This window comes from Cucurbita pepo, chromosome 13 (assembly GCF_057944985.1).
Source record: "Cucurbita pepo subsp. pepo isolate OVF chromosome 13, ASM5794498v1, whole genome shotgun sequence".
In the NCBI taxonomy this organism is placed as follows: domain Eukaryota; kingdom Viridiplantae; phylum Streptophyta; class Magnoliopsida; order Cucurbitales; family Cucurbitaceae; genus Cucurbita; species Cucurbita pepo.
Window position 1 is genome coordinate 15,313,753 of NC_141810.1, and position 14,580 is coordinate 15,328,332.

The 14,580-nt window shown below is 38.9% G+C and overlaps 4 protein-coding genes across 5 annotated transcripts; all 4 read left to right on the forward strand.

Moving 5' to 3' along the window:
* Positions 1-177: 177 nt before the first annotated feature.
* Positions 178-2,851, forward strand: LOC111809196 (cell division protein ftsH). Its single transcript, XM_023695581.2, has 4 exons — positions 178-1,475; positions 1,714-2,037; positions 2,124-2,424; positions 2,514-2,851. Exons 1-4 carry the CDS (start codon positions 426-428, stop codon positions 2,711-2,713), a joined length of 1,875 nt encoding a protein of 624 aa, XP_023551349.2. The 5' UTR covers positions 178-425; the 3' UTR covers positions 2,714-2,851.
* A 1,085-nt stretch (positions 2,852-3,936) lies between these two features.
* On the forward strand, positions 3,937-6,878 carry LOC111809051 (proline dehydrogenase 2, mitochondrial). Its single transcript, XM_023695378.2, has 4 exons — positions 3,937-4,510; positions 5,163-5,808; positions 6,478-6,718; positions 6,797-6,878. Exons 1-4 carry the CDS (start codon positions 3,962-3,964, stop codon positions 6,852-6,854), a joined length of 1,494 nt encoding a protein of 497 aa, XP_023551146.2. The 5' UTR covers positions 3,937-3,961; the 3' UTR covers positions 6,855-6,878.
* A 435-nt stretch (positions 6,879-7,313) lies between these two features.
* TSBTYPE2 (tryptophan synthase beta type 2) lies at positions 7,314-10,278 on the forward strand. Its single transcript, XM_023695421.2, has 5 exons — positions 7,314-7,472; positions 8,320-8,846; positions 8,999-9,536; positions 9,629-9,727; positions 9,848-10,278. The coding sequence occupies exons 1-5, from the start codon at positions 7,433-7,435 to the stop codon at positions 10,099-10,101; spliced, it is 1,458 nt and encodes a 485-aa protein (XP_023551189.2). The 5' UTR covers positions 7,314-7,432; the 3' UTR covers positions 10,102-10,278.
* A 398-nt stretch (positions 10,279-10,676) lies between these two features.
* LOC111808956 (protein FLX-like 2) lies at positions 10,677-14,200 on the forward strand. 2 transcript variants are annotated; one of them, XM_087129528.1, is made up of 6 exons: positions 10,677-10,695; positions 10,736-10,770; positions 11,169-11,748; positions 12,219-12,364; positions 12,461-12,555; positions 13,589-14,200. In XM_087129528.1, the coding sequence occupies exons 3-6, from the start codon at positions 11,189-11,191 to the stop codon at positions 13,955-13,957; spliced, it is 1,170 nt and encodes a 389-aa protein (XP_086985654.1). In that variant the 5' UTR covers positions 10,677-10,695; positions 10,736-10,770; positions 11,169-11,188; the 3' UTR covers positions 13,958-14,200. The 2 variants fall into 2 exon arrangements, with proteins under 2 accessions (XP_086985654.1, XP_023550984.1); XM_023695216.2 differs by lacking the exons at positions 10,677-10,695; positions 10,736-10,770 and adding an exon at positions 10,926-11,083.
* The last annotated feature ends 380 nt before the right edge of the window (positions 14,201-14,580 follow it).

The window sequence follows — 14,580 nt, forward strand, 5'->3', positions numbered from 1 at the left end:
AGCTCGTTTCCTTCGATCTATTTATTAAATTTTTATTTATTAATTAATTTTTTTTTTCTGGAATACTCTCTCAATATCTAAAATTTATTTTTTCGTTGAAATATTAAATTTTAATTTTTTTTTAAAAAAAATTAAAAATTAAAATTGAAAACGTTGATTTTCCCCTTCATTCATTTTACAATTTTTGCCGCAACGTTGCAAAATCGTTTGCGCCTTCTGAGCCACATACGCCAAACCCATGTTCATCTTCTTAATCTAAAACCTAAAATCTCTGCAACTTCCTCCATGCCATGACAATCTTAATCATCCAAACCCTTCAAATTCCACTCCCTTTCAACATTTCTCAGATACCCTTTTCATCTTTCTTCCCTCTTGTTCAATTCGCCTCCCATTTTAGTTAGCTCAATAACCCAGGTCGGATTTCCATGGCGGGTCTCTCGATTGTTTGTAATAATGGCTACTCTCTGCCTCCAGGAAGCTTCGGAGCTCATATCAACAGCAACAAGCATCTATGGAGGTATAGAAACTTCTCTTGTAGCTCTGTTACTCTTCCTCCCATGGCTTTGCCTTCTACATACTTAGATCTTCGATGCCAGTTGCTCTGTAATTGTCAATTTAGGGTAATAAGCAATGGGCAATGGCGATTTTCTTGTAACAGTAAACTTGAGCATATGATGAATGATAAAATGCCTCCTCTGGGTAGTAGTAAAAGGAACAACAATTTGAGAAGAAAATTTGGTTTAAGATTACGCCCGAGGTTGAGATTGTTATCCAAAAGATTAAGAACAGTTTCTGTTCGATCAGCTATGAACAATGTAAGAACATTTATTAGGAAGAATGTTAGGAAGGTGAGCCTTTCTGCTTCAGCTTGTATTGTTTTGGGGCTGTGCTATTTGTTTCTGAAAGTAACTGCAGTCCCACCTTCTAAGAATGTTCCATATTCAGATTTCATTACCAGCCTTCAGAATGGAACTGTCACCAAAGTTTTACTCGAGGAGGGGTCGCGTCGTATCTATTTTAATCGAAGTTTTACGGAGTCGATCGAAGGTTTAGATAGTAAACCATTAGTAGTAGATAGTTCTAATGGAAGTGATAAGGGAATGAATGATGATTCCAGAGCTGTGCAAGCCCCAAAGTCGAATTTATTGACAAAATTTTCTAGGAGAAGCAAAGTTGCGATTCCGGAGTGGAAATTTTCGACGAGGAAAGTAGACCATGATGAGAAGTTTTTGCTTGGTTTGATGAGAGAAAAGGGAACTACTTATAGTTCAGCACCTCAATCGGTTCTGATGTCGATGAGAACTACGTTGATAACGATCATATCTCTATGGATTCCTTTAATTCCTCTCATGTGGCTTCTTTATCGTCAACTCTCTGCATCGAATACAACTGCGAGAAAGCGCCAACCTAACAGTCCCATGGTTGGATTCGAAGACGTGGAAGGCGTTGATGGTGCTAAAGTCGAGCTCATGGAGGTAAGCTATTTAAAAATTCGATGGTACTAGATGTTATATGATCTTGTTCCAGTTCTTGAATTTTGACTTGTTTTCCATCGAAGTTCGTAATGAATCCTACTGACTGCAAGATGATTTCGACATTAATCAATGATGAGAGGTTGTTTCGTTATAATAGAAAGTTTAGGAACTAAAATAGAAATCGAGGTAAATGTTTAGATCGTTTCTTTGTCTCTGTTGACAAAATTAATGATCATAGGTAGTATCATGTCTTCAAGGAGCTATTAGCTACCAAAAACTAGGAGCAAAGCTTCCAAAAGGTGTCCTGTTAGTAGGTCCTCCTGGAACGGGGAAAACGCTCCTTGCACGAGCGGTGGCTGGAGAAGCAGGGGTTCCGTTTTTCAGTGTATCAGCCAGTGAATTTGTTGAAATGTTTGTGGGAAGAGGAGCAGCACGTATCCGAGACCTTTTTAGTGTAGCAAGAAAATGTGCACCATCAATCGTGTTCATCGATGAACTTGATGCGGTTGGAGGGAAACGAGGTAGAAGTTTCAACGACGAACGTGACCAAACATTAAACCAGGTAATCTCGATTAGAACGTACTTACCTCTACTCTTTTCTGTATAATGTCTGTATGATCCAACTCTCCTCCTTTCTAATTACCATAGTTGTTGACCGAAATGGATGGATTTGAGTCGGACACAAAAGTGATCGTTATAGCAGCGACTAACAGACCCGAAGCATTGGATCCCGCCCTTTGTAGGCCAGGTAGATTCTCAAGAAAAGTTCTCGTAGGACAGCCCGATGAAGAAGGAAGGAGAAAAATCTTGGCAGTACACTTACGAGACGTCCCGCTCGAGGAAAACCCGAACTTAATCTGCAGTCTAGTTGCATCACTCACACCTGGTTACGTGGGTGCTGATCTTGCAAACATCGTGAACGAAGCAGCACTTCTCGCTGCTCGTAGAGGTCAGTCGTTTTACTAACTTAACTCCATTTTTCGACTCGCACCATCACCCTTGTAAGGAATTATCCGTTCTTTCTTTTCTTTTTCGCAGGTGGCGAAACGCTATCGAGGGAAGATTTTATGGAAGCTATCGAAAGATCGAAATTTGGGATCAACAACAAGAAACTGAGATCTAATACAATAAACACCGAACTTGAAAGATTGTTTCCATGGATGACTGCTCTAATGGGAAGAAATGACACAAAAATGGATGGATCCCAAGGGCCATTGGGCTATCAAACTTTGAGTTGATTGACAATATTGATATCATTTGCCTTGTACATAACTTTCTTGATTCATAGCGTTTCGGGTTTAGGCTGAATCGATCGGGAACATCCCTGTCCCTCGCAGACATGCTACGTCTCGAATAGAAATTCCATTACTTGATAATTTTTTATTTTTTTTCACTATGTTTAGAATTCGAAGTTTCAACCATATGGCTAGTTTGCATGTGCTCATAAAAAAAAAAAAAAAAAAAAAAAAAAAAAAAAAAAAGAAAATACCTAATCGGGATAGCTTTATTCATTAAAATTTACGATAGAGTCCGATGCTCGAGTGAACTCGAATGGATGGATGTTTGGGATGTCTTGATTAGATAATCAACACATGGTATCTAAGTAAGCCAAGATGACCAATGTGTCCTAAGACATGAGACGACATCAACATGCACTAGTCATGTTGTTGGGAACGAATATGACAATGAATGCAACATTGTTGTGTTGCAACAATTGAACATCCATACACAAACAATGCGTGTGGCCGAACAAGCTTGAATTCCGCAAACGATGTTTGGTTGGGAAAGTCAAATCTCGCCGACGGTCCAACGAACCCAAAAAGTCGAACAAAAGAATTTAAATCTATATTCCATTTTATTGACCCTGGATGGATTTAGTCGTCATATGTTCGAATTTTCTCCCTAAAATTGATTATCAAATGTGAAGTTAAAAAATAAAATAATATAATAAAAAAGAAAAAAAGAGAGAAGAAGTAGAAACAATTTGACTTGTTTAAGCCGTTGACAAATTCATTAACAGGTCTACCGTTTGAATCTTAACTAATTAACTAAAAAAAACATGAAGAAAGAAAAAACACGATTTAAACAATTAAAACAATTAAGACAGTTAACTAATTTTAATCCGACAATTAGAAACTAATTACCCACAAAACACGGTTAATGACATGACGACGGAATCCAAAAGGATTCCTTAACTAATTTCGTGGGAAAAACAGAAGTCCAGGAGAATTGTTTTGATTCGTTTCTATCCAAGTTTTTATTTAATTTCCGTAAATATGACGTCAGCAACCCCTCTAATCCACAACTGTATCTAATTAATTTATCCACGTCAGATAATGGAATATTAGCGTGTGTACCTACGTGCAGTGCTGATCCTAACCATCTGTCCACCTGTCAAACTGTTCTTCTATTTAACGCACAGGTCAGCAGCAAAATTCATAGAATCAGAAACGAAGAGAAAAAAAAAAAAAAAATTGAAAATTTTGATGGCCAGAAGTATCCTTTCAACCCAATCAAAGATCCCCAAGAACGTATTTTTTTACGCTTTCAATCGGTTGTTGAACACCGCCGCATCCTCCTCCGCCGCTGCCTTCACTTCCGCCGCTTCTACGCCGCCGCCGCCGCTCAATCTCGCTGTCTCTCCGGCGGCACCCACCGTCGATTTTTCTGACACAAAGGCCTTGTTTGGGTCGTTATCAACGTTGGAGGTCCTACACGCCGCCGCCAGCCTCCATGTCGCCGCTGTCGGCCCTGTCGTAGACGTCGGACTGTGGGTTATGAACTCTAAATTGATGGATGTTGAGTTGGCTCGTGATGTAATTTTTGGTACCGTTAGACATAGTTTTTACCGACATTTTTGCGCCGGCGAGGACGACACGGCTGTCGGGAAAACCGTTCGCCGGTTGCATAATGTCGGGCTGAGAAGCATGCTCGATTACGCTATTGAATACGCCAACGATGAGGAGTCCTGTGATCGGAATCTTCATGGGTTTCTCCGAACCATTGAGGCCACTAGAGCCCTCCCACCTGGCTCTGTAAGTTCTTTCTTATGAACTTTTTTTTCTTACAATATAATATATAATATTGTCTACTTTGAATAAATGTTCTTAACCTTGTTTTAGGCCTCTTCACAACGTTGTCCATATAGGTTCATAACATTGTTTTGGGTCTCTTCAAAATGTTGTCCACTTTGAATATACCGTTCATGACACTGTTTTGGGCCTCTTTAAAATGTCCACTTTGAGTATATGTTCATAGACTTTGTTTTGGGCCAAAATGTGTGAGACCACTTATAAACCCAGGTTCATTCCTAAATTAGTCCACGTGGGTCTATCTCCCAACAATCCTCCGAGCTGTCTCCCTGATGTCTATGTAGCCCTCGAACAACTTTTCCTTAATCGAGGCTCAATTCTTGTCTCTAGAACTCGGGAACAAAGTACCCCTTTTATTGACACGAGTCACTTTTGCCTACACTTTCAAGGCTAGCAATTTCTTTGTTCTTAAGGGCATGACTCTAACACCATGACTCTCCACACTAGTATGATATTGTCTATTTTGAGTATAAGCTTCATGGCTTTGATTTGGAATTTTTCGAAAGGGTCTCGTACCGATAGAGATGTATTTCTTACTTATAAACACATGATCATTCTCTAAATTAACGTTCGGTTTGTTTCGTGCGATTGATAGGCAAGCTTTGTGGTGGCTAAAGTGAGCGCAATTTGCCCATTGAGATTGCTAGAGAGAGTGAGTGACTTGTTAAGATGGCAACAAAAGGACCCATGTTTGAATCTTCCATGGAAGCTCAAAACATTCCCAATTTTCTCTGAATCAAGCCCTCTTTACCACACTCTTCAACAGCCCAATCCCTTAACAAGCGAAGAACAAAAAAGCCTCCAAATAAGCCATCAAAGGCTAATGAAAATCTGCCAAAGTTGCGTGGATGCCAACGTTCCTTTAGCCATCGACGCCGAGCACACCAGAATTCAACCCGCCATCGATTACTTCACATACTCCGCCGCCATCATCCACAACAAAGACCATAACCCAATTGTGTATGGAACCCTCCAAGCCTATCTAAAAGACGCAAAGGATCGGCTTTTGTTAGTCACCAAAGAGGCCAACAAAATGAGAGTTCCTCTTGGGATTAAACTCGTGAGAGGTGCTTATATGTCTAGTGAATCCAAGCTCGCTTCTTCTCTTGGATTTGAATCTCCCATTCACAATAGCATTCATGACACACATGCATGCTATAATAGTTGCGCGTCGTTCTTGCTTGACAACATCGCCGCAGGCTCGAGCGGAGCTATTCTCGCTACCCACAACGTCGAATCAGGTACCCAGAATCGTATCTCATTTAATAACGTAGGTACTTAGAATCATTTCTCGTTTCATAACATGGGTATCCAAAATTGTGTCTCGTTTAACAACATGGGAACCTAAAATCGTGTCTCATTGAGAGTACCCAAAATCGTATCTCATTTAATAACATAAATACCTAAAATCATGTCTTGTTTCATAACATGGGTATCCAGAATCGTGTCTCGTTTAATAATATGGGAACCCAAAATCGTGTCTTGTTGAATAACATGAGTACCCAAAATCGTGTCTCATGTAGTAACGTGGGTACCCAGAATCGTGTTTCTATTTAATAACATGGGTGCTCGTTTTAATGAGTACCCAAAATCATGTCTCGTTTAATGAGTACCCAGAATCGTGTTTCTGTTTAATAACATGGGTATCAAGAATCGTGTCTCGTTTAATAACATGGGTATCCAGAATCGAGCTCTGGGTACCCAGACTCGTGTCTCGTTTAATAACATGGGTACCCAGAATCATGTTTCGTGTAATAATCATGTTAGAACGTGTTCATAATCTAGATCTCCTTTGATAACTATTTTATACCCACAATGTCGAATCAGGTACCCAGAACTGTATCTGATATAATACCCACATTAGAACGTTTTTCATAATATGGGGGTCTCGTTTGATAACCATTTTGCAGGAAGATTAGCGGCGAAGAAAGCATACGAGATAGGGATCGAGAAGTTGAAGGAGAAGCTCGAGTTTGCTCAATTGTATGGAATGTCGGAAGCGTTGTCTTATGGGTTAAGAAACGCAGGGTTTCAAGTAAGCAAATACATGCCATTTGGAGCAGTGGATATGGTAATGCCATACCTTTTAAGAAGGGCAGAGGAGAATAGAGGTCTCTTATCGGCCTCAAATTTGGACAGACAGCTTATGAGGTATAGAAATATAAATATTTTGTAGGGAGGGACTTGATAGCAAATTTGACATCTTTTTTAATTTCTTGATATTTGCAGAAAGGAGCTCCGGAGGAGGATGAAAGAGTACTTGAGGGGTGAAAGAAGGGCCTTTTAGCAAATTCTCCATTCTACAAAATTTTTGCCATTTAGCTACTTTGTTTATTTCTTTATTTTCTTTATTTATGTACATATGTATTTATTTACTTAATAAATAAATAAATATTTACTTAAAATATAAAATAACAATATGTATTTTATTAATATTTTATATTTTTAATAGAAAAATAGAATTTATCTATTAATTTTTTTTAAAATAAATATATTTAAATATATATATATATATATATATATATATCATATTTAATAAGTTAATCCAGCGGGATAATGATTAAAATGAAAATTAATTTATTAATTTGCTTAAAGTCGTTTTAAAAAATAAAAAACAATTATCAAATCATAATTTAATTTCTTTTTTCAGAGAAAGTAATTTAAAACCCTAGTTATTAAATATATATATATATATATATATAGATATATTTTTTTTTTTTTAAAGAAAAAAATAATAAAAAATAGTAGTTATCGTGATCAACTCGGCATCGTGGGGTCTCTGTTTGACTTGGAGTCATCGAGTAGCAGATCATGCTTCCCTTTTCTTTGTTTTTCGCGGAAAAGGGTTGAAGATCTGTTTCGAAAATGGTCGCTTCATTAATTTCTTCAGGCATCAATGGCGGAGGTACTTAAGTTCTCCTCTTTTTCTTTCCTGTATTTGTGTTTGGAACTTCGGCTCTTATGAAATTAACCTAGAATCCCTTTCATTTTACTTCTTGTGGATATTGATTATGCTTTGTTTGGAGATTTTGTGTATGTGTTTGTGATGTTGAGTTTTGACCGAGGTTGTTGTATGAGTTTTTGCCTTCGAATTCGTCTGTTTTTGTTACCATTTTAGAGATGAAATTGCTGGAACTTTGCTAGATCTTTTATTTGGAAGATCCCAGGATTTGTCACTGTTGAATTGGAGTTTGTCTGGTTTGTTGCTTGAGATGCTGGCACTTTTTGGAAGAGAGTGAGTGAGAAGCTGTATCGGTCTGGGTTTTTTTGCTTGAAATGGTGATGTTTTTTGGAAGCTTTTTGTTGGTTTTGTGTGATTATTGCTGGATTTCACTTTTCCTTTTATTTTCCTGTTGGAATCACTGCATTTTCCTGTTTTTGGTCTCGAGATCCCACATCGGTAAAATCTTGAGTGGTAGCCCTGGAAGGGAAAGTCCAAAAAGGACAATATCCACTAGCGGTGGGCTTGAATTGTTACAAATAGTATAAGAACCAGTCACCGGACGGTATGTCAGTGAGGACGTTGGCTCCTCCCAAAGGGCTGGATTGTGAGATTCCACATTGGTTGGAGAGGGGAACGAAACATGTGTGGAAACTTCTTGCTACGAGACGCGTTTAAATCCTTGAGGGGAAGCCCTTGAAGTGAAAGACCAGAGAATATAATATCTGCTAGCGGTGGGCTTGGATGGTTATATTAAGCTTCTCAGCCCTTCCCGCTTTCCTCTCATCTTTGATAATTTAAACCTTTTCAGGATGTCTTTCACTTGAGAGAATTCCAAGACATTTGAGGTTTTCAAATGGTTATAGAACAAAAGCAGCATCAAATCCTAATTTGAAGGCAGTCGAGGTCCCGCGTCAATGGTACAATCTCGTTGCAGACCTTCCTGTAAAACCTCCTCCTCCATTGCATCCCAAGACTTTTGAACCAATCAAACCTGAAGATTTGTCGCCTCTCTTTCCTGATGAATTGATTAAGCAAGAAGCCAGTGCTGAGCGGTACATAGACATCCCCGACGAAGTTGTCGATATCTACGGGCTTTGGCGTCCAACTCCTCTGATTAGAGCTAAGAGGTTAGAGAAGCTTCTGGGCACACCAGCTAGAATTTACTACAAGTATGAAGGAGTTAGCCCTGCTGGGTCACATAAACCCAACTCGGCTGTTCCACAAGTTTGGTATAATGTACAGGAAGGTGTCAAGAATGTCGTTACAGAAACCGGGGCTGGGCAATGGGGATGTAGTTTGGCCTTTGCTTGTAGCTTGTTCGGTATCGGCTGCGAGGTAAGAAGCCATTGTTGTGATCAATATGTAGCATAAACTCGAAGTGATTTATGAAACAGTTGAATTAAGATGCTAGAAAAATGGTTCAAAACTCATCTTCTTGGTTGCTTCTGTAATATATCACATGAAGTTTATCTTGTTTCCTTAACTAGGTGTGGCAAGTGCGTGCGTCGTATGATCAAAAACCGTATCGTCGAATGATGATGGAAACTTGGGGAGCAAAAGTACACCCATCTCCGTCCAACGTTACGGGTTCAGGTAGAAAATTTCTTCAAGTTGACCCATCAAGCCCTGGAAGTTTGGGAATTGCCATTTCAGAAGCTGTGGAGGTTGCAGCTCTCAATGCTGATACCAAGTACTGTTTGGGAAGCGTCCTCAACCATGTTTTGCTTCACCAAACCGTCATCGGCGAAGAGTGTCTAAAACAAATGGAAGCCTTAGGTGAGACCCCAGATGTCATCATAGGATGCACTGGCGGAGGATCGAATTTTGCAGGTCTTAGCTTCCCGTTCCTCCGTGAGAAACTTGCTGGAAAAATAAGCCCCGTTATTCGAGCAGTTGAACCTGCAGCTTGTCCTTCATTAACGAAAGGCGTTTACGCTTATGATTATGGCGATACAGCCGGGATGACGCCATTGATGAAGATGCACACACTTGGTCACAACTTCATTCCCGACCCCATTCACGCTGGTAATGTATAATATGCTATCGAAACTAATACGACTCATTGAACTCTTTGTCTCTTGTCTTGATCATCATCTTGGCTTACTCATTTTTGGTAGGTGGATTGCGGTATCATGGTATGGCTCCATTGATATCACATGTCTATAATGTTGGTCTTCTGGAAGCTGTATCACTTCCCCAGACAGAATGCTTTCAAGGTACCCGAATTTTATCCGAAAGTTAATCGATAGGCGCTCGGGAAAGTAAACCAGTTACTGAAAATTTGGCTCTGCATAAGTGACCAACAATGCAACAACTGAGTTTCTGTTTGTTTGCAGGTGCTATACAATTTGCTCGATCGGAAGGACTAATACCAGCACCGGAGCCAACACACGCCATAGCGGAAACAATTCGAGAGGCTCTTCGATGTCGAGAAACCGGAGAATCAAAAGTTATTCTCACAGCCATGTGCGGGCACGGTCACTTCGACTTGGCAGCTTATGAGAAGTATCTACAAGGAGGGATGACAGATCTTTCTTTTGCAGAGGAGAAGATAAAGGAATCACTAACCACCATTCCTCAGCTGGGTTGAAGTCGTCTCTAGTTTCTTCTTTCATAGAGATTACAAAGAAATCTTTCATATATTAAGTTGCAAATTTTGTTAATGTTTTTTTGTTTATGATTTCTAGAAATAAGATCGGTCGTGTTTGTCGCAGGAAAAATGTTATCAGAATTTGATATAAATAAAATATTTTTAATAATTTTATAACATTAATTAATTACGCGAGAGAGGTCTGTCTTTCACGGACTTGTTAATATTCACATAAAAACTTTCGAACTAATATGAGTATAATTCAATCGTAATTAATATTTAATTAAAAATAAGAATAAAATTTTATTAGTTATTTTTGTGTCGGTAGGTATAACTAAATTTGATAAAAAAAAAAAAAAAAAAAAAAAAAAAAAGCTTTAAAATTTATTTAAAATATAAAAATTAAGTGTAGTTTGAAAATAAATAAAATAAGATATTTTTAATCTTAATTGATAAAAATAAAGATTATAGGGAAAAAATAAAAAGAAAAATTCCCAAAATTTTAAAATTGGGGCTCTCATTGCGAGTCCCCGGTCTTCTTCTTCTTCTTGCTGAACAGTGGAGTGGGGATTGGCGAAGAAATTCCTCCGGTAGGCCATTTTCCCGTTTGTTTAATTCTCCGATTTCATCCTTCGCCGACGAGTTTCAGGTGCCGACAAATTGTTGCAGGTAAAGAAACCTATCAAAAACGTCATGTTTATCTTCGTTATAATTTCTCGAAAACCCTAAAGTTTTCTTTTGGCTACAACGCCCATGTTCCCCTGCATCAATTTTCTAGTTTTTTCCGGCACTATTTGATGGAATATGTGATTTCTTTCGTTGGCGAAATCAAGAGGTGTTTTTTCTTCATTTACAGCGTGCCAAATTTTGGGTTTGGACGTATTCTTGCTGCACATTAAGATTTAGGTTACGAAGTGATTGTTGTTTGTGTTGCATTTGGCATCGTTGTGGCATGATTTGTATACAAGCTTTTTGCTACTTGGTTAGCACCGGTTCTTTGATTTTAGTTGGTTGTTAGTCAATTAAAGTAATGGAGTTGTGGTAAGGTTTTCCTTTGATTTACGCAGGTGACTTCTGGCTATTGAAAATGGGTAGTAAAGGTCGTATTCCGCCTCCACATGCAAGGCGTCCTCTTCCAGGTTCTGGTGTCCTGCATCCAGAAGCATTTGGTCATGGGCTACGTCCTCCGCACGGTACTTTTCCTCCCTTTGACATGATGCCTCCTCCAGAAGTAATGGAACAGAAGCTAGCTGGGCAACATGTTGAGATGCAGAAACTCGTCACCGAGAATCAGAGGCTTGCTGCTACCCATGGAACATTGAGGCAAGAGCTTGCTGCTGCGCAGCATGAGCTTCAAATTCTTCATGCTCAAATAGGAGCTGTGAAATCTGAAAGAGAGCAGCAAGCAAGGAATCTTTCTGATAAGATTGCAAAGATGGAATCAGAACTACAAGCTGCTGAGCCAATCAAGTTAGAGTTGCAGCAAGCAAAATCAGATGCTCAGAACTTGATTGTAGCAAGGCAGGAGCTTATTACGAGAGTGCAACATTTGACCCAAGACCTCCAGAGGGCCCATGGAGACGTGCAGCAGGTTCCAGTTTTGATGTCAGAACTCGAGAGTTTGAGGCAGGAATATCAGCATTGTAGGTGCGTAATCTGTATAGCATTTAACTTTAGAGGGACTTTTTAGGATTTCACATAACTATGTATGTTAGTTCATGTGTAGGATCTCCTGTGAATTCAATTCAGTTTCTTTGCAGTTTTAACTAGGCCTCTAGCTTGTGGTAATAGAGGCTGCCCTAGCTCGACTTGTTTCGTTTACTATTTCTTAAAGGCTTATGTATTCTGTTTATAAATGTTAAGCCAAGGTGTCTAGTGAGTAATGTTCCTAAGTTTACTGTAGTTCATTACTATGAAACAAAGTTCCTTATACGACCCACACACGCACACAATAAAATAAAAAGAAAAATAAAGCCCTACTAGAACCTGTTTTTCCTTCATTTTTTTGAAGTTTACTGCATTGTCTATCCTTTACTGGACCAGAGTTTGATCATAATGTGCTTCAGGGGTTATGTTTCTTGCTTGTAAAATGCCATGACTAGCTATTGACCTTGCAGGGCGACCTATGACTATGAGAAAAAATTATACAATGATCATCTTGAGTCACTTCAGGTGATGGAAAAGAATTATATCACTATGGCTAGGGAACTGGAGAAGCTTAGGGCAGAGTTGACGAATACTGCTAGTCTAGAAAGAAGACATGGTACTCTTGCTTGCCTCTATTTCACTTTCTGTTGGATTATCTTATCCTTCTCGAATTTTTCTTTATCGACCACTGATATCTGACGACTGCACATAGGTGGGCCTTATGGTACTACCCAAAACAACGAGATAGAAGCTTCTGGTAATCCAGCTGGACAAAATACTTATGAAGACGGCTATGGTGTTGCCCAGGTTAGTCACATATTCTACTTTCTAGTTTTCATGAGTTGATATGTTTGAATTTGTAGTACTCTCTTTTTGTATGTTTCTTACTATTTTGATTTAAAAGGAGAAACACCTTTTGATGGGCTATGAGGTCTCTTTCCTATCCATGTTTTATCTAGGCTTTCCTTTGAGTCATGATCGGAGTCTCCGTGGTTTTGGGATCCATTTGTTGAGATGATTCAGAAATGTTCATCTTTCTGGTGGGAAGCTTTCTTCTCTAGGAGGAGTAGACTTGTTTTAATCCAACCTATACTTTCTTCTCCCTTTTAATTTTTTTTCTAGTAAGAAACCAAGTTTTCATTGAGAAAAACTCTTAGGATAACAAAAAGGCCTATCAAAATACAGCTCAACAAAAAGAGCCACAAAGCTAACCATACAAAAAGGGTCTCCAATCACATCTATACTTTTCCCTTTTTCCCTCGCTTGCTTCATTCCTCTTCCATTTCACGAAAGGCCGGATTCTTCTGCTGGCTAGTTGCCCATGGAAGTGTAAACACACCTTCAACCGTATCTAAGACTCCTCTTCTATAGTTTTGGGTCCTATGCTTTGTTCGAACATGTCATATGACACGAACTGCAAGATTTGGATCACATTTTATGAAGACACGACTTTACCGTGAAGATTTAGGTTAGCTTTTGGTACTTGGTTTTAGTTTGTCATCAAACAGGACTGTTCATCCACGACTACGTTATTTTATAATTCTTCTTTTGTTTTTATTCTTAACCATTGGAGCATCCTTGGTCATTTTGGCCCTGTTTCATTTGGGCTTGTGTTTCTGCACATCGTTTTTATTTCCCTTTCAAGCTATGTTTTTTTGTAAAAAAATTTATCTCTATGTATGAGTATGTTAGTTTGACATTTCAATGGTTAATATCCCTAGGAAGGATGACGAGAGGCATAGTGCTTTTTTTAGTTTCTAAAATTTTTAAAGTGTCTAATAGGTCTTTAAACTCTCCGTTTTATTTTTTCTAATTATTTGTTGTTGAAAACGTGCAATAGGGACGTGGCCTGCTGCCTGCTACTGCAGGTGGTGCATCCAGTGCAGGTGCGACTGCATACACAGGACCTCAAACTGGTTCTACTGCAACCCGACCCAACTACGATGCAGCAAGAGGTACCCAACGAGGATCTGGTTACGAAGGAGCAAGAGGATCCATTTACGATTCACAGAGACCTGGTTACGATGGACAAAGAGGACCAGGTTACAATGTGCCTGGGCTACCTACTTATGATGCACCTAGGGGAGGAGCTGGCTATGATGCTCAATCCAGAGGTGTGGGGGGACATGCTGCGCCTGGAAACACCGCTCCGTATGGGTCTTCAACACCGCCTGTTCGTGGTGGCGGAGGAAACCCCGGCCGGAGATGAGCCAAAGGTACCATTTGAGAGATAATCTTATGTAGTATTTTCTCATCAGCCTTAGTTGTCATCATCTGTTGTGCCATTCCCTCAAATTTGCAACGCCTTTTTTTTTTTCATTGCTACTCCAATCTGTCAACAATGATGGTAAGTTTATTATCAAATGCAGTTACTTGACAAACTTGGAATGAAATCATTGGAGAACCTTACTGAAATCAACGTCAAAATCATATCTGGTTTAGTGATTTATCATTTTCAGCTGTCTAATCAATGAAACTTCACGTGATGAACTAAGAAAATCAACTAAATTTCAATTTCTAATCACTCTCCCTTCTGTTTATTGAATTTTATTAGTGGGATATGATATGTTATGTTGGATGGTTTACTTTATGAAACTTCCATAAATATTATCCTAAAAGAAAGTATAACTTGATCGATACGATGAACGGATGAAAGTTATCTACAATGAAAGAAGAGACATTATTGAACCAAAAAGTTAAATAAAACCAACCCAATCAATGATATATATATATATATATAATATAGCAACCTAGCTGTCATGACAACAAAAAAAAGAGCATTATTTGTGAAGGAAAATCCAAATGAAATTGGGTTTGAATCAATCTATCATT